The 23,002-nt window shown below is 41.7% G+C and overlaps 1 protein-coding gene across 3 annotated transcripts; it reads left to right on the top strand.

The window, feature by feature from the left end:
- Window positions 1-11,047: 11,047 nt before the first annotated feature.
- grhl1 (grainyhead-like transcription factor 1) lies at window positions 11,048-21,155 on the top strand. Of its 3 annotated transcripts, none has more exons than XM_088400606.1 (16): window positions 11,048-11,242; window positions 13,444-13,633; window positions 13,873-13,946; window positions 14,046-14,179; window positions 14,258-14,490; window positions 14,890-14,972; window positions 15,093-15,246; window positions 15,340-15,451; window positions 15,548-15,642; window positions 16,966-17,176; window positions 17,309-17,436; window positions 18,127-18,155; window positions 18,386-18,471; window positions 19,487-19,572; window positions 19,758-19,822; window positions 20,069-21,155. In XM_088400606.1, the coding sequence occupies exons 1-16, from the start codon at window positions 11,223-11,225 to the stop codon at window positions 20,181-20,183; spliced, it is 1,815 nt and encodes a 604-aa protein (XP_088256732.1). In that variant the 5' UTR covers window positions 11,048-11,222; the 3' UTR covers window positions 20,184-21,155. The 3 variants fall into 3 exon arrangements, with proteins under 3 accessions (XP_088256732.1, XP_088256731.1, XP_088256733.1); XM_088400605.1 differs by having other exon boundaries at window positions 16,966-17,209; XM_088400607.1 differs by lacking the exon at window positions 11,048-11,242 and adding an exon at window positions 11,263-11,522 and having other exon boundaries at window positions 16,966-17,209.
- The last annotated feature ends 1,847 nt before the right edge of the window (window positions 21,156-23,002 follow it).

Here is a 23,002-nt window from a genome sequence, read left to right as displayed (position 1 = left end):
TTAAGCAAATTCCAACCTCCCTGCCCTGCCCTTTTTACTCACTTATGTCCCACCCTTTTTTAGTCATGGGAAGGCCATAGAAAGAAGCTTGCTTGCAGTGACATAACACATTTAAATGATGTATGGCATACGTGTATGCTGCTATATTACATTTTTTTTAGTAATGAAGGTATAATCACATTGTGATACTAATGGCATTAAGTGTATTTAGTCAAGTAAGTCCTCGCTGAAGGCCCAGGTACCAAACACAACGAAAAGACGTCTTGACTAAAAAGTAGCACACGGTGGCAATTTCATCTTTCTTCTCCTCCAAGTCGGACCGACCCAATGGGACGTGATCATGGAGACTTTCCAGAGCACACGCTGAAGTAGGCCAGAGGACACCGATATGGCAACATTTGCTCTCAACAGGAAAGAACATAAAGGCTAATTTCCTGAATGCAACCAAATGAAACTAGGCCCCTCTCTTTCGCTCTTTTTTTTTTATTTCACAGACTCACATTTGCCTTCCAGTGTATAGGAAGTAAGACATCTATTTCGGTCACTAGAACCAACATTCTCAGTTATAGACTGTCTTGTCCACAGTAGGCCAGATGGCTCGAAATAGCAATATTAATAGGATAGGAAATCCCACGGCGTCAGCTCTAGATTTGAGCCACTCCGGTTGATATTAGTGAGCAGCGGGCCTTGTGTAGCCGTCTTTTCGACACACAAAATATGATGTGCGTGCTATTTTTCCACGTTACAATCGATACTGTGAATCATGACCGAGTTAAATGCTTAAAAGGTGCGCCATGTCTTATATTGTATAGTGAGTCTGTCGCATATCGCAATTAAGCCTTTGCTCTTCAGTTCACTAGCCTGCCTCACCTATAATTAGAGCTAATTCAATCAAATTTAACTCAGCACAGTCAGAGATAAACAATCAAGAAGAGCCATGTAGCCTTGGAAACATGCATGTGCATTTGTGTGTAGTCTACAGCTGCTTTCGCATGGACGATGCAAAATATGTGCCGTATGCCTTGAAGGAGAGACATGCAAGCTTGTGCTTGCTCCACCTGTCAATCAATTCTACGCACCCTCTTCCGCAGTCCCATGCATGCGACATGCTGCAGCGCTACGGCTACCTCAGAGCCGCTAAGCATCACTGCAGCCTCTTTGTGAGGCCCTGCCCCCTCCCTGTGTGAGAAAGAAGAGAGAGATCCAACAAATGCTTTTCCCATCGCAATGTGCTTTTCTGCTGCAGCAACTGCAATGACAATCAATTATTGATGGGCGGTAATTACCCTCACAGCCGCACTGGCCGGGTTATCGGCCTGGTCCGGTGAAAGATCTGTGCTCAACAAAGGGGTAAGAGGAACAATCCATTGCTGATTGGGACGCCATTTTATGTTTCGGTCTGCATTAATGAGTGAGAAAGGTAGCGCAGACTAAATAATTGAACTAATTCAGACATTCTTGATCAAATGTGATGCTTGATGTTGACTCAATATGTAGTGAAAGTGCAGAGGCATGAAAGCGTGAAACATCCCACAACGGATGGCGAAAGCAGAGTTGGGCGATGGTGTGGAGGAGGAATGAAATGTTACACAACAGTGTTTCCACCCAAAGTGGGAGACTTGTGTCTGAATGTGCACATTAAGGAGTTACGCCATTTTGTGATGGTGTCCGAATGTGATCATATGAGACAAGCAGAAAAGTAGAGAGAATTTTTGTTTCATGTTAAGACCCCCCTCACCAAGAACCCCCCCAGACAATTTATCATCATAACTTCTTTGAGTTTATAAACGCCACGTCTGAATCATGACTATTGACTCAGAGCTCAGTCACATCCACCCAAGCCTCCCCCTTCCTCCTCTTTCGTGAGGTAAAATACAAAAGAAAATATCAGTTTTTAAATTTGCACTCCTACCGACATGCCCTCCCTCAGAACCAATGAACGTGGTCAATGCTTGAATCTATTCGCCTCACGCAGACCTGAAGATGGGCAAACGTAATTGCAAAAGCCATGTTGGCTTCTATGAGTCACGAGTGGGCAGAGGGACGACGAATTTGTTGCCAGCCAATCGCAAGGCACCTGAATGGTAAAGTCACAATTTAGCCTAAAGAAGTAATTTAATATACTTATGGTTTAAAATTGCATTATGTGTGTTGGCTTCTATTCCAAAACTTCCACTCACCAAACCAAACTGTTATTTCCTGTTTTCACTTGCAATGGCAGGCTCCAAAAATCCTTGTTTAGTGTTTTACAGTATGTTCCAAGTGTGGACCAGCAGGCGAGCTCTCCCCGTCCTGGCCAGGGGGGCTTTTGGCTCCAACGACAGAATGATGATGTCAGCAGGATGCAGACTCAATTATTCACCGGCATGCCTCATTTCCGATGGATTTATTGACTGACGAGTTTGGAGCATTTTTCCAGTGTACTCCTGGTAATGCATTAACATAGTCTCTGTGTGTGGGTTTTTTTTTTTTTGGTGTGCACTTTATAACAACAACTTAATCAAAAGGAAAATCATAATCATTGACACAGTCGGGCTGAACCGGTGCCACCGGTTTGTGTGAGTTATTAATCAAAGCAACTTTGCAGGCTGACACCAGCAGAAGGTCACAGCACGTGCTGAGATCATTCCGCAGTCCTACGCGGGATTGTACTGGTTGTTACATAATGCAAATGCGAGGGCAAATTCAAATACTCTCACTATAACACCCCCACTTGCTGGAAAAAAAAAAGAATAACAACACACATATCAAAGCAAACACACTTCTTCTTCACCCATTCTGCATTTTATAGATTATGTAAAATGGAGGGTGCCATTTCTGCACTCGCTCGTCTTTTGTGGTCTGGCCCGGTTCGTCTCTGGGGCAAAATGGATATTGTTAGTAACAGCAAGATGGCTCTGACTCAAAGAGACAAAAAGAGACAGCAGGTAAAAAATCTCCTGCCGATGAATCACAAGCCATGCCGGTTGACCAAGTGCAAATTACTACAGCAAATATGGCGCTGTTATCTCACAGTGTCGTTAGTTTTATGGCAACGTTGCGCAACGGCTGGAAACAATGAAGGAGCGCTTTATAACACCGATAAGAATCAACTACACATTACCGGAGAGTGCAATGTTTACGTGACTTCCGACAAAGACGTTTATATGCAGCTGTTTGTTTTTATTTTTAGAAAATTTGACTAATAACCCAACAATAAATCAACTTCAGAGACATTGAAATGAAATCTCACCAAGAATTATAGGCTCCACTGGTGAATGGCGGTGTCCGCCCTGGAGTCTGGTAGCCAGCCAATCACGAGGGCAATTGCGGACAAACAACTATTCACATTCATATTCTCACTCAAGGCCAGAATTTGAGTCACATAGTGTCAGAAGCTTGTTTTGGAATGAGGGAGGAACCTGGGGAGAACATGCAAACTCCACACAGGAAGAACCTTTCCTCCTTTTAGCTGTGTATATTAATTTCGTGGCAAATATTTCAACCTTGCTGGATCTCTGCCTGCCCTTTTGAGTATTATGTAAAGTCCACTTGCCGTAAAATCTATATTTGCTACAGGCGCCGAGCCAGGATGGGTACTAATATCCTTTGTGTGTCTATAAACACACAAAGGATATCCCTGGAGGAAGTATCCACCTCTTCTATGTCCTCCTCCCAACAGGAAGGATTCATGTCCCAAATATGGGCACAGCTTCCCCTACCCAATAAGTTTAACTTTTGCTGTTGTAATTTTATATTATTGTAATGTCATGAAGGGAAAAAAAAGATCAAGTATGTCTCTGTCTTTGTATGACAAAGAGAAATCAAATTGGTGACTGTGTGCGATCATGCCCTATCTATTCCAAACATGTTTTTTCCCTTCCTTTCATGAAAGTGCTTGTTGAAGGCCTCCTCTTCTCTCCCAAGGTGACCTCACTCAGTTATAATGCAGCAGCCCTCGACTACCCCCCCTCCCTCCCCCTTCCTCCCCCCCTCCCTCCTCCTATGTGCCATGTATCCTCCATCTGCTATTCTGCTCCTCTTAAAAGCCTTTTTTTTTTTTACCCGGCACAAGCACAAAAGACTACAAATCACAATTTAGATTTTCTTTTGTGTAAATGAAGTCAGATTAACAGATATTTTTTTCCACTACTCACACCTAGTTACTCACACGCAGACTAATAGGGCTGGAACAGATTAATTACATTTCAATTCATTTCAGTGGGGAGAATTGATTTGCTAAACCTACATGTTTATTATTGTGCAATATTTTGAGATGACTACCTCTGAAAAAAAAAAACATGATTCTGTTTGTTGGGCACATTTGAAGCAGCTCTGATTTTGGATATCATCAGGCTTCAAGGTTGTTAGAGTTGTCATAATGTTTGGGCAAGCTCGTCATCCTTAAAGCTCATTTGTGCTGTCAGCTATCATACTCCTGTCAAATTGGGCGTAGCATAAATGACGATCGTGAGCTTTTTGCACACTCAGACATCGTGATTCATCTGTGGTGAAAGCTCCTTTCTTCTCGCGACACGACGCCCTCTCACACCCTGACTTTGGCTGTTGCTATGGAGACCTAGGACAGTTGAGGAAAAAAAAGAGAAGTCGCTCAGTGCGTGACCTTTGCACAGCGAGGTCAGACGGGGAGGATGCCAGAACAGTGTTGTCACCACCGAGTAAACAGACTCGTTGCTTCAGTCAGACAAAGAGGAAGATTAAAAATGGGCAAGTCAGCGTCTTGTCTTGAGTGTGCATTCATTTCTTGTCTTGTGGTTGTGTTTGTGTGCTGAACATCATTAGATGTAATTAAAATTGAAAAGTTCAGCCTATTAACATTTTAAAATGTTGGGTGGTTAATAAATTTGAGTTGTAGTAAAATTGTGTCTTGATTTATTTATTTTTTTAAATTCTGTTAATGCTTATTTAAATGTAGAATATGAGTGTGTGTATTGACGATTGAAAATTATTTTCTGGCTCCCTGTTGTTAGAAGAACAATGACACCGTAGCAAATAACAAATTTTTCATTTCAAATTGTGAAATTGACAGCAGGAAAATAATATCCAGCCCAGCCATGCTGATGGATGCAGAAAACATCTTCAGGTCTTCATGGCGCCATCACTGTGAGCACATTCCCGGTGCAGTTTCCATGGTAACTGTCGACAGACTGCCGGTACCAGTGCAGAGGATTGTGAGGTGAATTACACGGGAGCATCTGTTAGCAGGAAGACGAGGAGGAGGAGGAGGAGGAGGAGGAGGAGGAGGCGGAGGAGGAGAAGCAGGAGGATGGGCTTTACTGCACTTCCTGTCTTTATGTCTTGCTTCCTGTTTCCTCTCCTCAGTGGATCCATGCATTCATCCATCCGTTTCATGTTTTCTTGAACCTCGTTCTGCCTGCTAGGGCTTGTTTTTAAATATTCATCTCTCCTTTGTCTCTACATGACTGGAGATGTTTGGCAGCACACACACACAGACACACACAGTGGATATAAAAAGTCTACACACCCTATTCAAATGCCAGGTTCTTGCGATATAAAAAAATAACCGTGTTGCACAAGTGTGCACACCCCTCCTGTATCTATGATGATGATAATGGAGATTGCAGTATGGTGAAATATTCATTAGAGCATGAACAGGCACGCATTTTTGTGTGAATACATAATGAACACTCCTTTCATACAAGGGCTCCTTGCAAAAGAGGCTCAGCCGGCCGTCATTTATCTTTTACGAAACGTCACAATCTAATTAATGTTGGCAGGGAATTATTCACACTGTCCAACAGACATTTGCATGAAAGTAGAGGGGGGTCAATGGTGCCACTGTACATTAAAAAGACCCTTTGAGCTGTCTGAAATTGCGCTTTTATTATGTGCAAGTGTGTGTATATGTGTGTGCGTGTTCTCCATTAGACATGTTGGAGCAGATCAGTGGAGACAAACGTTATGGTTTTGTTACGCAAGCTGTTTCTGAATTTTTTTTTAAAATTCTCCTCCCTAAAGTGAGCTCGCACTGCACTCTTGTGGATGATAGGCCACACTATCACGCAGATTAATAATTTTTTTGTTTAACATTGTGGTGCCACTGAATTGCAATATTATAGTGGGGGACGTTTTTAATTTTTTAATTAAATTTCGTTTATTACTGAAAATGTCAGTCATCAGCTATTATACCAAAAAGTTTAACTTGTATAAATTACTTGAAAATAGTTTTTTCAAATACTTGATAGATGAAGGATACATATGCTATTTTGTTTTTGCTGAGTTTTATTGGTGATGGCATCACAAATTGGAGATGAGTTTGGGCCTCATCCTGGCAATTTCTTTAGATGAAACTCACCTTTTTAATGGTCGCTTATTCACGTTGGGAGGAGTATTTGACCCATCAATCAGAATGCAGTGACAAGTGTTGATACAATGGGTCTTTTCTCAAACAGAGGTTTCGCTGCTCTGTCTTCTCAATCATCTCTAAGCAGTAGCAACGGTTGGCTCATAGACAACAGAAACTGACTGGTGCACGCTTCTACATGTCCTCTCCTGACTGTCTCAACCACAAACAAGTGCAACACTGTGTGTGTGTGGCAAGTGTGTGGTTCCTTTTTTTAATTTAATATTCTAGTTTGAAAGTTACAGCTTGAAAGCATTTGTCTATGAATACACTTTTCTATTTTAGAGTATTATTTCTTTTAATCTCTAAATATTTGCATTATTTTTTCTTAATTTGATCAATATAGATGTGAACTTTTGTTTTATGCCTCATTATTTTTCATAATTTTTAACACACAATAAAATACCATGTGTATGAAATGTAAAAATAACATTATTTTGCCTAAATAGTGAAAGCCAAATTATGTTTATAAATTAATTTTCGTTAAATGTAATGTCCTAAATTAATATCGTAAAATATTTAGGACATGTTAATGTAACTAAGATTGTAGTATTTTATTAGTTTTTAGTTTTTCATACATGCACAATTCCAGCTAATACTCAGATTTGATTAAGATAAAAGATAATCATCCAACAATTGTGGCCTGTTTTTCCAATGAAGTTAACAGGCAGTTATTGTTATTCCTTGCAAGGTGAGTCCTGATGACTCGTGAGAAGAAACCAAACTTGACAGCCCAATGAGGTGTGAAAAAAAAGTGGCAGAGCTTGTTTCGGCAGTCCATCCCACGCTTTCGTCAACGTTCGCTTTCACAGTTTGTCAGTCAATAGGTCACGTGTAATTGATTTTGAGTAGTCAAGCTCTAGCTTGTCTCACTGGACCAAACCTCGAGTGGTCAGTTGTGGACCGTACTTCTGGTATCATATGCTTGTCCTGCATGTCTTTAAAAATCCAGAGTCTTCCATTCAACACAACAGCTGCTTCTCCAAGCCACCATAAACTTTTGTAACACTATTAATGTTGAATGTTTTCGGAAGACACACATTTAGTAACTCCTGATGCCCTTCAAACAAAATGTCAACGGTTCTTTTGTTTGTGTACTTTTGAGATGAGTGCTGGTGTCCACCCGGATTACAAAAACATCTTTATTGAGGACTGAATGAGAGTCTGAATATTTTTTTTTATGCCCTACAATTAATTGACTGGCAACCAACCAGTCAGTCAAAATGTAAGGATGATGCCTCATGGTCAGGTTAAAGCTACTTAATACTAAAATAATGGCAAAATTTCTCTTGGTTAGTATAAAAAAACTGAAGCGACAACTTTCCCAACGATTGTGCGTTAAAATAACACCTTGTAGCGTTCATGATCACACAGGAATGTCACGCGTTGTGTTTGTCGACATTCCTCAGAAAGCCGGTCGGGCCGCTTCCTTAAAAGAAACTCTCATATAAAAAGTAAGCTGTTGCTTCTTGGTAAAGCGAATTGAGAAGAGCGAGGAAGATAACACATGCAAAGAGTCGTGCTTTCGTGCCATCCATCCATCCATCCATCCATCCATCCATCCATCCATCCATCCATCCATCCATCCATCCATCCATCCATCCATCCATCCATCCATCCATCCATCCATCCATCCATCCATCCATCCATCCATCCATCCATCCATCCATCCATCCATCCATCCATCCATCCATCCATCCATCCATCCATCCATCCATCCATCCATCCATCCCTCCATCCAGACGTATAATTACAACTTATTCAACCATTTTGCATGTTAAGACTTATGAGACATTTCGATCAACGCGACAAAGGAAAACGATTCTGTCGGAAAAGGAGAAAATTTAACATATAATTTGCATAGATGTGTCAGCCTTTGCAATTTGTTCAAATAAATGAGCTGCTTTTTTCATGTTCACAGGCGCCACAATGACGCCAAGATTAAAAAAAGCGGTTTTGAACATTTCCATTCTGATCCAACAAATGTACTAACACAAATGAGAAAAAACATAATATTATTAAGAACAAAAAACCACACCTTGGAGTGAATAAAAATATCTTTTTGTTCCAACGCATAAAAAGGATTTTATTTTGGCCCTTTCATCATCTGAAGATAAAATATAAATAACAAAGGACACAACAAATGTTATTTTTTTAAGCACATTACTTCTTTAATGTGACAATTTTGTATGATGAACAAGAGTTGTTGTGAACTGTGAATGTTAGATAATGTTCACAGCTCATAGGTCAAACAAGCTCCATGTTGAAAAGCAAAACACACACACAAACACTCCATTAAAAATCCCATAATCCCACAACGCCTGAGCACTTCTTAAGGATATGTGTGTGTGCCTGTGTTAGGAAGAATACGGGTCAGCCCTGCCTTCAGTGCCTCCGAGTGTTTTGAGTGTCATCAATGTGATCAGCGAGATAGCATCAAAGCACTTCAGCAAAACACTCCCAAACGTTATGAGCTGTTTTGAACCTCAAGCTTAAACGGAGAACCGGTGCGAGAGATGATGTCATACTATTCACCAAACGCAGACACGCAAGGCCGTGAGATCAGAAGACGGACGAGTAGCAGTTAGAAGGGGGCGAGCTGACAATCCCACAATGTCAATAAATGAATATTTGCAGATCAAATGTGTGCGCTCACGTGTTGTTGAAATGTGAATAATAATCACAAATGCTCTTTAAAGTCAACATACGATTAGCGAGACACCCATCTGATAATCATCCCCACACACTACTGAACTGCTTTTTTTTTTGTTTAGCCAACAAGGACTTTTCCAGCTATATGTCAGTGTGCTTCTGAGCTAACGGTCCCGACACACTTGTACACCTCAAACAGGTCCGGACATGCTGGAGAAGTGGATTTGCATCCTATTTACATCCCGGTTAGAGTGCGCAGGCAGGGTAGGGGTCATTAAAAAGCAACTGTCTTCCAGGATGAGAAAAAATGGGCCTGTGTTATTCAATGCAAAAAATAATAATTTTTGAGTAATAATGATAAGGAGAGCAAAAAAATGTGAACAAAAGTAATTGGACACTATGAAGGGGTTTTGATAGATTCAATAATTTCATGTCAGTAAAACTAATACAATACTATATGAGATGTACAATGGCATTAATGGACAAGACAGGTTTGCTTGGTAAATGTTTTATTTCATAACAGAATCAACATAGCATTCCCCAAGGTGATGCCATCTACTTTCAAAAGGTATAACTGGGGCCACTGCAAAACGTTTGCAAGGCAAACAAGGATGAAGCTAGAAAAGCACCTCGGGGCACATCGTAAAGGAGTTTCACATGAGAGCAAATGAAGAATTGGTGACAAAAAAAGAAACAGTCCGGGGCTTACCTACGGATACACACCCAGTACTTAAAGGGGAGCAAGATGCAAAACTAATCCTGCAACGCCCTGCCTCAACGTACGTCCTGACACTCTCAATAATGTTCTTTCAGGGCAGCGGTCTTCAATTTTGGGGGGGGTCTGGAACCATTATATTGACTCAGTTGTCTCACAGATCATATATGTCTGTGTCGAGTCAGCATCTAGACGGGACCCACTACCATCAGCAACAAGGCCCCCTCCCCCCTCCCACACACACCGTCCTCTCCATCCCTACTGTCCCATGTCCTCAATGCAAACACAAACAAGTTCAGAGAGAAGCAGGTGTATTTCCTTTGGGATACATAAACAGTAAAGCAGGATCTGGGAGCTGGAGGGTTGAGAGAGAGGGGGGATTACAGTTAGTTTCTATCCCAATGTGTCTGTGTGTGTATGGGAGGGGTCGCTGATAGCATCTCTAAGACCCCTTTGTCTCCAACAAAGCTGTTTGTTTGCACCTAAAGCATTGCTTTTTCTCTCCAGCTTTGTTTTTTTATCATCTATATTTATTTAGACCACATTGTGACCCCTCAATCAGCCGTTTTAGTGGCACGATAATAAACAAATGGCGTTTTACTGCCCCTCAAGCTCACTCCGGATTTTCATGTATGCTAATTGACTGTGCAATTTGCAATTTTTCACAAGTCTTGGATGATTTGCATGCTGCTTTACCTGCAGGTTGATACTCATCTACACGGTGAAATCGGGGGGCAGTATGAGACCACTTCACCTCGTGGTGCAATTTACGTACTCCACTTTGCACTTAAGGGACTTAGGTGACAAGCTATTTAATCCTAAAATGATCTACGTTGAGGGTGACTGAAATTGGTGCAAAATGAAGGCTGATGAAAATTAAAATTCCTGGAAAAACATAAATATATGGCGACTGTATGTGGAAATATTAGTCCAAGTAGCATGAGTTGATCTGAATGTCTGAATGTTTGTCTGTGCCCTGTCATTGACTAGCGACCAGTCCTGGGTGAGTTGTACTATAACTCCTATTAAAAGTACTTTTATTTAGTAGTTTTTTTCCAGATAACATTTTGCTTCTATGATGACATTTAATAATACCTAATAATAACTGTTTAGGTGAAAGTGACATTTAAAAACACCCTTGTCAAATCTCAGTTGATATTTTTACTACTGGTTCACTGTCATGAATCAAGTAGTCAACCGGCTCAGCCAATCACGGCCTCGGAACGGGTAATGGACAGAGTGGCCCCGCCCACCGGACACCTGTAATCCAATCCGTGTCGCCTTCACAGGTAAAAACCGGCCTCGATATCTCAGTAATGCCCCCCCTCAAAAAAGCGAGTCGAGCCGACAAAACCCGTTCTACTCCGCCGGGGACACCTTGTTTGTTGCCGCTGCCCTCATCCAAACGTTCGCGGCGCCGTTTTTCTACGCTTAAAAGAAGACGGATCGGATTTTCAGTCCCAACTAGAAAGTCCAGTTCGACCGACCGAGATGTCACAGGAGCATGACAAGTAAGTTGTCCTGGCCTCGCCACTCTCTCGCCCTCACAACAAACCACCTCACACTTAATAGTCACACTTGTTAATAAAAACCTTTCTGGATTTTTTTAAACATCTTTTTTTTACGACAATTTTCGTCCTGGAGTTTAAAAGTTTGTTTTGATTTCCCTCTGACCAGCGGCTTCTCCTTTGACGTTTTTTTTTTCTTATTTTATAAAGTTTCCCCTGAACGCACCAGGCTGTTAAAATGTCACTTTAGGAATGACTCTTTTGTTTTATCTTGTTGTTAATGGTAAGTGATTTTATACAGGCAGCTCCTGTCATGTGTGATTCACCTGTCATGTTGGAGCCTGTACAGGTGGATCAGCACCTGTTGTCAGAGTACAGGCGCCTGTTAGAATGATCAGAATAAAGAAAAAAAAAAAGGACTGTCCTGTGAGGGTGATGGCTGTTTTTTTTTCATTTTGGATTGTTTGATTTGGCCCAGAGCGCTAAACTGTTGGGCCCTATTATGTGTTTAGTCCTAATGATGTTTGTTCAGGAATAAAGTGCAGTGGGGGTGATGTCACATTAAATCTTCCTATATTTTGTGTGTAAAAAGTCATCAGCTTCATACTGCTGCATGCAAATAAATTGGTGTTTTTTTCCTTAATGCTAAATATGCTTAGATCATCAATTTTTTTCGAGGGCAATGACAAGGAGACTTTTTGGAATGAAATTGTACACCTGTTAGGCGTTGGCTCCTCTACAACAATGTAAGCAAACGCGGGGGGTCCTTTGAGGTTTGCGATGAGTTTGGTCAACTTTTCTTTTTTTTTAATTATTTAATTGAATGTAAATCCCCATGTGACTCATCCAAACTGTTTTTTCCTCATGAATGTTGTTTTCCCAAGAGTTTTATTGCTCCTAAATAATGCTTCTTATCAGGTTGCGGTTTTATTGAAAGGCACAATTAGATCTAGGATTACTAATGAACACTTTGCAAGAACAATTGAGGGGGAAAAGGGTGCATTTGTTGTAGATACTATGCATAGAAACTGAGCCGCACAATCGTTTGTTCGTTTGGCGGTGTTGTTCAAGATGGTTCACCTTTAACCATAATGAGGCCAAGCAAAAAGAGATTAATTTAATGCTTTGGTCCATTCATACGGTATCAGTGCTAGTTTCCAAAACAGAAAAATGGATAAAGATGCAAAAGTGTCAAATTTTCAACAGTGTTTTGAAATTCTTTCATATCAAATTAACCATCTAGGTTTTGGCCGAGAAAAATTATACGGATGGAGCTTTTGACAGTTCCTCAAATTTGTTTTTAAAACTTGACGGCAGGTGAAATCAAATGCTCATGATGGTGGGGGGGCTCATGTTCCCCACCCCTATTACAAATGTTAAATTAAACGAGAACTCGGCTCATAATGCCGTGGAGGCTTCGTCATTAATATTAGCATAAGCAAATATATTCTGTGCAAACAGGCCTGAGCCAATAGTAAAAAGTCCAATATTTTCCTACATGTTGATGGCTGTTTTAATTTCATCTCTATTCGAAGAACAGGAAGTTCTGAGCTTAGAGGCTCGCAGTGATGACAAAACAAGCCAAAGGGGGTTCAAACTGGCACGCAAGTATCTGAATATTCAGTTTGTGTTGACAAAGCAGCAGAGGAGGCGAAGCAAGACAAAAGCGCTGGGGCACATCCAAGTTTACTCTTGTCATTTTCCAGTAAGTCGTCGCCTTTGAAAACCAAAAAATTGCCACAACGCAGGAATGCGGCCCGGTCTGGTGCGTCACCTGCAGTTGGCGTGCGGGCCTATGAGATGGCGGCGCCCAAGTTGTTACACTGGCCAAGCCTGTAGAGCATCTTTTCTCATCGGCCGTTCCATGACTGAGATTTGTTGCACAATCACAGAAGAGCCTGAACAACTGGTCTTGCAGATAAAGAACTCTTTCACTTCCCATTGGGCTATTTTGAGACAAGGACGTCATTGACGTGATCTTTTATTGACATGCTTAATCCTTAAAATGAAGAAGGAGAAGGATGGGCTCAGTTTATACCTCGAAATGGTCGCCAGCCAATCACAGGACTCGCATATACGCAAATTCACATTCACACCGATCATTTAAAGAATCTCTACTTCACCCCAAATAAACGTTAGATGTCCCGATAATCTGATACGATCTTTTTGGCCATGACTAAGCGTTTGTCATCTTTGCTTTCCAGCAAGCGTGCCGTCCTGGTCGTGCAGAATGACCCCAACTATGGCGGCCAGCGTCGCTCCTTCACCACAGAAGATGAAGCCTGGAAGTCGTTCCTGGAGAACCCCCTGACGGCGGCCACCAAGGCCATGATGAGCATCAACGGGGACGAGGATAGCGCCGCTGCTTTGGGGCTGCTCTATGATTACTATAAGGTATACCTGGCAGGTCAAAACTTTCTCGTGACACAATCACAGTGGTTTGTACTCAATTAAAAGTGCAAAGGGGAGGGGGGGATGGAGTGCCTTTGCAAGTTCATCATAAGCGGCATGCTTGGCGTGGTGCAACATCTGTGAGGCAGACCGTGAAGCGCGCCACATGTAACTGAAGACGGCAGCCTGTGGCGATGTGATGTGGTCAGACGCTCAGCGGCTGTGTTTACCCTCCCATACAGGTGCCCCGGGAAAAAAGAACAATAACCCAGGGCAAGCCAGATGCGTTGGTCTCTGATGTGGATCCCAACAAAAGGTACGGCCTGACATTAATTTTATTTTATTTTATTTTATTTTATTTTATTTTATTTTATTTTTGGGGCAGGGCATTTAAAAAGGTATTATTTTTCTGCAGGCACCAGCTTCAAGCAACACATGGCATCCCTCCTCTTCCAGAGACCAGCATGGAGAACAGGATCCAAGTCCTCAAGGGGCCCTTCAACATTCTCCAACTGGCCCAGGACAAGAGAAATCAGTTCCCATCACCAGGTAGATGCTCCTTCACCTTTAAACCATCTTCTTCTTCCATTATTGTCATCTCATTGCCACATGGCGTCTTTCATTCAGACACGACCGTCACCGTGTCCATCGCCGCCCTGCAGAACTACCCGCACGTCAAGACCGAAGTGCCCATTCACAGTTTGACCGTGCCCAACAGCTGCGCCGAAACCGAAAGCCACGTGGGTGTCTTTGACCGCCCTCAGCTGGCCCACAATTCGGTCCAGTTCAGCCCCAGCACGCAGTCCCGCACGCCCCCGGACTCCACCTTCTCGGAGAGCTTTAAGGACGGTTCCCAGGAGGTGAGCAGAATCCTCCTCTTCTTCTTCTTTGCCACTCAGATCTGGCTCATCAAACAATAGCGTTTTCACCTGATCCCGTGGAGTCCAAGGTGGGCTTGGCCTCCATTGGTTTTATTTGAACACGGCAAAATGGCAGCTAGTGTGTTATTATGCCATTGTCTCAGCAATACAAAGTGTTGTGCTGTTTCCTCAACAACAGCCGAAGGCCCTTATTTATAATTTTTTTTTAACCATTTACCACAGAAAGAAAAAAGACTAACCAAAAAATATAACACTGGATGAGGATAAAAAATAATTGATTGGGAAAGTAATTAGAAAAACTGGTGGTTGGTCTTTTCAGTTATTTTTTGAATTTATTTTTCAGGCTAAGAAAAAGAAGTTTTTTCTTTCTTTGTACAGGTGTTTTCATTCCCGGGTGAACTTCAGTTACGTATGAGCTCCATGACACCTGAGGACTACACACAGTTTGACACGGTGCCGGGGTAAGTCACCAAATATACTTCAGTAATTCTTTCACATTCCACTAGAGGGAGCCCATTTATCACTCACCGCTGTAGAAATAGATGGATAGCTTCATGTTTCTCCTAATATCTCCATCGTAGGAATAATTTCGAGTACACCCTTGAAGCATCCAAGTCTCTGCGTCAGAAGACAGGCGACGGGACCATGACGTATCTGAACAAGGGTCAGTTTTACCCAATCACTCTTCGTGAGATTGACAACAAAGGTCTGCAGCAGCCAATCACCAAAGTCAGGGTGAGAATTGATGAGCTCCAGTCAAATTTGTACTACTTTTATTCCCACGAGAAGACCCACAGGGTTTACTGAAGACTGCTTGTGCTATCACAGAGCGTGGTGATGGTTGTATTTGGGGAGGAGAAGTGCAGAGAGGACCAGCTCAAACATTGGAAGTACTGGCACTCAAGACAACACACTGCCAAGCAGAGGTGTCTCGACATTGGTATATTTATTTATTTTTAATCAATTGCTTTTATACATAACTTGGAATTTCTAATGATGCAGGAGCTATAATATTTTTTGGTCAAAATTTCTGCAGCTGACTACAAAGAGAGCTTCAACACGATTGGCAACATCGAGGAGATTTCCTACAATGCCATCTCCTTCACATGGGACACGAATGAAGAGGCCAAAGTAAGAAGGAAAAAAAATTACATACACACACATGCATTGTCATGGGTATACATATTCCAGTTACTAGAGTCGATTAGACGGAGATAGACTTCATTCATCCCGTGAGAGAAAGCAGACTGTCACAGCAGTATATTTATAGTTGCATCAAAAAGGAGCAAAAAAAACAATTGAATAGAAAAACCAAACAAAGATTAAGACAAAATAAAAGTAAAAACAAAATGAAACTTTGGAAAAAAAAACATGCAACAAAGCAAATGAGCATGTGACCAAAGTCATTATTTCTAAAGTGCTGCCAAAGAATGAGGAAACTCAGCGGGCGGGTGGGCTCCTTTTTCAACCGAGCGAATGAAGGTGAAAATATCGTTTGCTCACCCTTCCGTGGCCCTGATGTGTTGTTTCACTGTCACGTTTGAGAGGAAAGATGAATGATATAATTGGGCCTCCAAAGAACCTGGCGCCACACATGCACACACTCACGCACACACACACACACCAGGATGTGACTCTAACCGTCTCATGACTCCAGGCCCATAGGATGTTCATCCTTGTAAGTGCATTTGTGTTTTTTGTCAACAGTTTTGTATTATTTCCAAAATGAACATTGATGTTGCATAATAATATAAACTGGATATGAATTTAAATTAAATTAAATTAAACCTTTAAGAATAACCCCCCAAAATTAAAAATAAATTTAATTGCATATAAAAAAAAAATAAAAAGGAAAGAAAATTATAAATACAATCCAAAGAAGAAAACAGCACAAGTTAAATCTCATATTAGGCAAGAATATTGCCCATTATATCGACGTTTATTTGCCTATCAGTGAGAAATAAGTGCGAGCCTGTGTTTACGAAATTTTCCCGCTAGAGGGAGACACAGTACAAGCTCGTTGCATTTATTCAGTCGGTCCTTCTGCTGCTGCTGTCATGACTAGTTCTGTAAAAGCCAGCAGTTGTATAATATGTAATTTCTTCCATGTATTTGGATCGTCTGGAATGTAGTTAGCTCAAATGGTTATCACACCTGCCTCAGACTGTTCCAATCTCGGCTTAGGCTTTGCTGTGCAAAGTTTCAAAGTTCCCCTCCCGTGCTTTAGTGATTTTTTTTTTTCTCCCATACTTCACAAAGATCATGTTAGGTCTGTTGTATAAAGTGAACTGAGTCAAATCGGACAGAATTAAGCTTCATAGGTTCTTGTCACCATGCTGGCACAAGACATCACCGTAGCAACGTTTTTGTATTAGACACGGCTTTGGCCTCAGCAAGTTTTCAGCAAATAACAGAAGATTGGTTCTCTAAAAAACCCAAACGTGCCTTCCTCAGATCTTCATCTCCGTCAATTGCCTGAGCACGGACTTCTCATCTCAGAAGGGCGTGAAGGGCCTCCCTCTCAACCTGCAGATCGACACGTACAGCTACAACAACCGCAGCAACAAGCCCATCCACCGGGCCTTCTGCCAGATCAAGGTGTTCTGCGACAAGGGGGCCGAGAGGAAGATCCGAGACGAGGAGAGGAAGCAGTCCCGCAGGAAAGGCAAGGTGGCCGACCTCACCCCGGGCCTGTCCTGTGAGTGGCAATGCCTCGGAATGTTACGAGGCAACAGCGTGGCACGCTGGCGCCGTAACCAGACTTTAACCGCTTCTTATTTTACAACCCTGTTTACAGTCGTGGATGTCAAAGTGCCCATCTTGCAGAAACGCAACGACGTGACCATCTTCAAAATGATGAATGATCTAGAGACCCAGCCTGTGCTCTTCATACCTGACATTCACTTCTCTGCCTTCCAGCGTCATGTGAGTTCTCACTTCCATACTAGCAGATATATGCTTCTGCCATGTTTTACGTGCAGAGGTATGATGCAACAAACACATACTAAGAACATCTAGCGCCCTCGCTTAAGTTCCGATTTTTATTAGTGTTGGCATACAGACGCCAGCCTGTCAGTGGAGACGTGTTCACTTTGGACTCTGACCAGGTTGACCACGTAGCAACACATGCAAGTGTGGCTTTTATATTTGATCCAGAAGATAGCGAACGGACCTTTGTATGTCATAATATGAGCTAATGGTTTGTCATTTGAAAAATAGTAAGATTTTGCACATCATATATTCGAGTGATGGCTCGTACCTTTCCATAGGTAGCAGGAAAAATGTCCCCTTTCCCCTCCATTGATAAATACGTGAAATTCTGAGTGCTTCCGAGTAGTCAAACAACAAACTGCCAGTTGCTGCCAAAAACAGCCCCTCCCCCCTTACTGCTAACATTTACTTTGGTTATTTTTGGTGCTGCCGCTAACTTTGAACCTGGCTATCACTTTCTGATAAACTCTTGAGCTAACCGGGTTCATCGGTCCCAGAATAGCATTCTAATAACAGCAACACCTACAATCAATACACTGGAGGGAAATCATTTTAAATTTATTCTATGAAATATTTGTCGGCCATCTAATTGGGGGTTAATGCGAGTCTGTTTGTGTCTTGCAGCCTTTTGCGGCAGAAGATGGAGAAGACAGGTGAGCTGGGATTTCACATTTGGGTTTCACTACTGCGACCGCGGTGACCTTTTGGCACTTTCCTGAGGAGGAAAAAAAAAAAAAGGCGCTAAGGGAAAAATGTTGTTTTTAGGAAAGCCTTGAAGGCGTTGCATCCCCACATGTTTGTTCTCCAGTGTCTTTTTACTGCCTGTTAACTGGCTGTTAAGACCTCGTAAGCGATGATTTATGTGCCCGCTTGTCCCACGCAGCTCCGGCATGAAGAGGTTGCCCTTCAGCGATGATGAGTTCGGGTCACCGCCCAATAAAGTAGCCAGGGCGGAGGAACCCAAGAAAGGTAAGCATGCATGTGTGTGTGCAGCGTAGAAGGATGGGGGGGAATTTGCTGTAGGGGAAAAAAAATAACGTGCCAAAGCTAGTACACGTGCATGTCAGCTTGCTCTGGTAGCCACCTCTGAATTTCAACCGCACACATGCTGTGGCCTTCACTCATTGGCTTCCAACAGAAATACCACTGACACACACAAACAAACTTGTGCCCTTTAGCCTACATCAGAGCTAGCCTGAGGACGGCTGGCGGGCTAAATGCAGCCTAGTTTGCTTGTCATTGCAAATTCCAAAAAATAAAAGTATTTGCCTTTCCTGCAGGACTGCTGTCAGGAGGTCATTGGTGTGAGAAGCTCTTATTTTAGGAGGTGCAAGAACATTTTTGTCTCGGTGTATGTAATAATTATTTTGCAACGCCTCAGTACAAACAAGAACGTTTACATTGTTGATTCCCATCATGAGGTTTTGAGCAAAAAACATGAAAGGGGTCACAAGATATTTTGTTTTCCCACATAATTTGTTTTGAACTTTTTTCCTCAGCTTATCAGGCCGCTGAAGATTTCCACACAAAATCCAATCGATGCAAATAAAGACTTGTTTAGGATTTATAATCAAGCTCCTACCATGACCTCAAATGTCCCTTTTAATCATTAACTGATTAAAAAGAATTGAGCGTTATTTAAAGAAAACAAAAAACATCCACGTGAATTTTTTTTTTGGGTGTTTGACAAGCCTTGCAGCAGTTCAACCGGTCCACCAGCCAGCTACATGATGTTGTTGTCGAACAGAGCTGTCAATCATTAGTGACGCCGTTTCTTAAAATGACGCCAAACGCATTTTCATACGAGTAGTCATGAGTGAAAACAAATGCTCTTTACACTACCTCCTGTTACTTATCCGGAAAGGCCTCGTTAAGCACTTTAATTAGAGGTATTACTTGACAGGGTTTGTCAAAATTATATTTTGACTTTCTTAGTAGTGATCTGCCCATAACTAATGAACCTCTTTGTGTGTGCTCACCTTAGTGTTGTTGTACGTACGCAAGGAGACGGAGGAGGTGTTTGACGCTGTCATGTTGAAGAACCCCACTCTGAAAGGCCTGGTGGACGCTGTAAGTATTAAAAAAAAAAAAAAAACTCGTATAGATGAACTCGCGGACCTTTCTGTTTAATCAGTGGCAGATGGAGACGTCTCCGTCAGCAGCTCTGAGGCTACATGGTCGCTAAATGAGCTGTGACGGGACGCCTACCTGGGAAGCGCTTAAGGAAATCTGACGAGGTTTTTTTTCGTTTTCAGATTTCAGAGAAGTACGACTTGCCGTTGGACAAGGTTGGAAAAGTGTATAAGAAGTGCAAGAAAGGGTACGTATGAATCACGATGAGCAAACCTGATTGACAGGTGCTTTTTGTCTCATGTCACATTCAGGGCATATCCTCCTGTGGGAGATTTCGCTTTCTATTTGCAACTAAAACAGATCGCTCAAAGAGAGAGCGAGAGCGAATCATTGAAATGAAAATATTATTAGTCCAAAATAATGAAAAAAATATCCATTCCATTTATTTGGCTTCAATCATCATAAATCCGAACCCTGTTTGTTTTTTTTCCAGGATTTTGGTGCACATGGATGACAACATCATCAAGCACTACTCCAATGAAGACACCTTCCAGATCTCCATGGAAGAGCTAGGCGGCATGTACAAGCTCACTCTCACTGAAATCTGATTGGACGGAGGAGGAGGAGGAGGATGAAGGGTTTACACTGTGCATTGATGATGGACTTGTATCACGTTACAAGGCAAAACAAAATAATGGTATTTAACAAGCCATATAGCTCTTAATGTGCCTTATTGTCCCATTGCTTCCAATGAATGTCCAAATATTTTTGTTTGTCCCCTTTTCTCCTTATATGTGTGTTTTATATGATGCTTCTGTGTTGCTGCTATACCTCATTCTCCTATTGCAAAAAAAAAAAGCAGCAGTGTTCCTCGATATCCTGAAATATTGTGAGGAGAAATAGCTGATATTAATCAAGCCATAGCACTGATGATTACAACCGGTTATGATGAATAGTTAGTTGTGCAGCTCGTAAACCGACTGCAACATTAATGAGATTATTAAAAAAAAAACGTGGCAGTATTTAGCGTGTAAAAATCTCCTTTGTATAATTAGGGTAGACATATGTACAGGTTTTTAAGAGTAAGACACTTGTTGTTTGAGAGTGAAATGGCTTCGATTTCTGACCAATTGAAATAATAGCCTCTATAGTATTTTTAAATAGAAGGCTAAAATGCATCTTCCCCTTGTGAAAGATTTTTAACGAGCTACATTACTGGGTTAATTGGTCGACCATAGTCGCCATCTTGTTTTGGAAGTGCAATATGATAGTTGTATGCAGAAAAAAAACATGACAGCATTAATAGATGTAAATATCCTTTTAAAAACATGCTTACATTTACTCTTCTGATCCTCTTTGTATGGCAGTACTTATTTGTGTATATATTTATTAAGAGAATGGTTGTGGGGTTTTTTGGATTTTAAATATTCAGATGTCTATCATTGCTAATATGTTTTTTTATGGATTTATTATGTGTCAAGGGACCAGCGGTTTTTCATTTTATTGGAGCCTCTGCTTTTTTTTTGTTTGTTTTTGTAAGAATTTCAATGCACAAAGCACTCAATAAAAGCTTGCTTGTGCTGCTGTCTTTCTCGAAGTCTTATGATGGATGTATTGAAAATTTTGCAGGAGCAGATGTCTGAATGGGCATAGACTCAACACTGTGGGGACTCAGGAAGCATGTACGGGTTCTAACACCACCTGGATGCAATTTCCTGTGCTGGCCCTTTAAAAAAAAAAGAATATTTTTAGAAGCTTTCTCAAACTATACATTGATAAAAACCACGAACGGGATTTTTTATTTTTTTTTAAATATACGGATCTTAATTGGAAAAACTAGGTCAGTAGGCGTGCACCGGTTGATCGGATTTTTCATGGGTGTGTCCAGAGTGCATGCAGAGTGTGATGCAAGATATCATTTAACTAAGCACACGCGCCAAACATTACCATACCCCCCCCCTGCATATTTTCATCGCTTTAGGATAAAGCCATCTGCTGTAAGTCTTTTTGACTCCGTCGCTTATCATCGCTTTCTCTCCCTCTCTCCAGCTACTATGCCAAATTTCCTCCTCCGTTGTCCTCATTCCACCTCACACTTTCTGTTTCTGTGCTCGAAAGTCAGCCAACCCAAAAAAAGGCAAAATATGGGAGAGCATCTGAGGACATTTTTTGTCTCTTATAAAATGCAATATCTAGCTCCATGACGAGTAGCAAATTGGTCTTGTGGTCAGCATGTTTGATCGTGATCCTAATGAGGACAAACATTATAAAAGAAAATGTTTATTTTTCTCTTGTTTCTGTCAAAACTATTTACGTAAATGACGCAGTTTGCTCTGACGTCATCACTCGCATCCAGATGATGTTTATTTATTGCACTGATTTCTTTGTTCATGCAGTACCCTGATCTCTGCGTAGATTTCATTTATTTATTGTTCAATTATTTATTGGTAGGTTATTCACACTTGCCATGTATATATTGATTAATCTCACTCAGTTTTCTTTCCAATGCATGCCAATTACATACCTTTACATTTTTAATCACAGTCTAACATATGGTCTCTCTTTTTTTCCTCATTTTTATGCAAATCAATCTTACATGTCTAATTTAATATTTAAAAAAAAGCATAATTGTGCCTAAGGTGACATTGTATGTGCATTCAAACCCACTAATATTCTGTTATTGCTATTATTCAAGTGAGTGCTCAAACATTCACTGTAAGAATAATTCCAAGTGGCGCCAGACTGTCTCTTAGCACTTCCCTTTTTTTTTCTGACAGCGCATGTTGTTTATGGGTGGGTCAGTTTCACAGAAACATTCTGGGTGGTAGAAAACTGAAAACTTCCTGCTGGGAGCTGATGAACTGGCTGTGTACACACTTGTTATGACATAACACAAGCTCTCCTTTGTTTCTTGTGTGCACTGAAAATAGCAGCGATCATCTCCGATGAGGAGCAGCGCAGTGGAAATGGCCCGAGTAACACCGAGGTTGTGATCTACAATCCATATGATGACAATTCCACATATTTTGCAGTCCATAGCAGCTGCAGAAACATCATTAGGCGGCGCACATGCTCAGTGCATCTCCAGGGGAGGCTCCGCCGTTGGGAGCCCGGCAACCCTGCCTCCTGCTCTTCAAGTTGCCATGACAACAGACAGCCAGCCAGCAAGCGAGCAAGCAATCTGGCAATCAGTGTCTCCTAGCAGCAGATTGGCCTCAGTGACTCCCGCTGACCAATCGGGAAGCGGCGGCTTGTGGTGGAATGTGTTGTTGTTGCTCATGTGTGGGAGAGAAAAGGGGGCCGGGCCACGTCTGCTGAGCTCCACAAAGCCTCCGCCATGTTCACGCCAATGACATCATCACCGCTGCTGCAGTTCAGCAAGTACGTTCTTGGTTCTCGTGGAACATGTGCTTGAATCTTCTGTGAC

This window comes from Syngnathus floridae, chromosome 16 (genome assembly GCF_059516105.1).
Source record: "Syngnathus floridae isolate MCC-2025c chromosome 16, RoL_Sflo_1.0, whole genome shotgun sequence".
NCBI lineage: Eukaryota > Metazoa > Chordata > Actinopteri > Syngnathiformes > Syngnathidae > Syngnathus > Syngnathus floridae.
The sequence above is the reverse complement of the archived record's forward strand: the minus strand, read 5'-3'. Positions and strand labels throughout refer to the sequence as shown.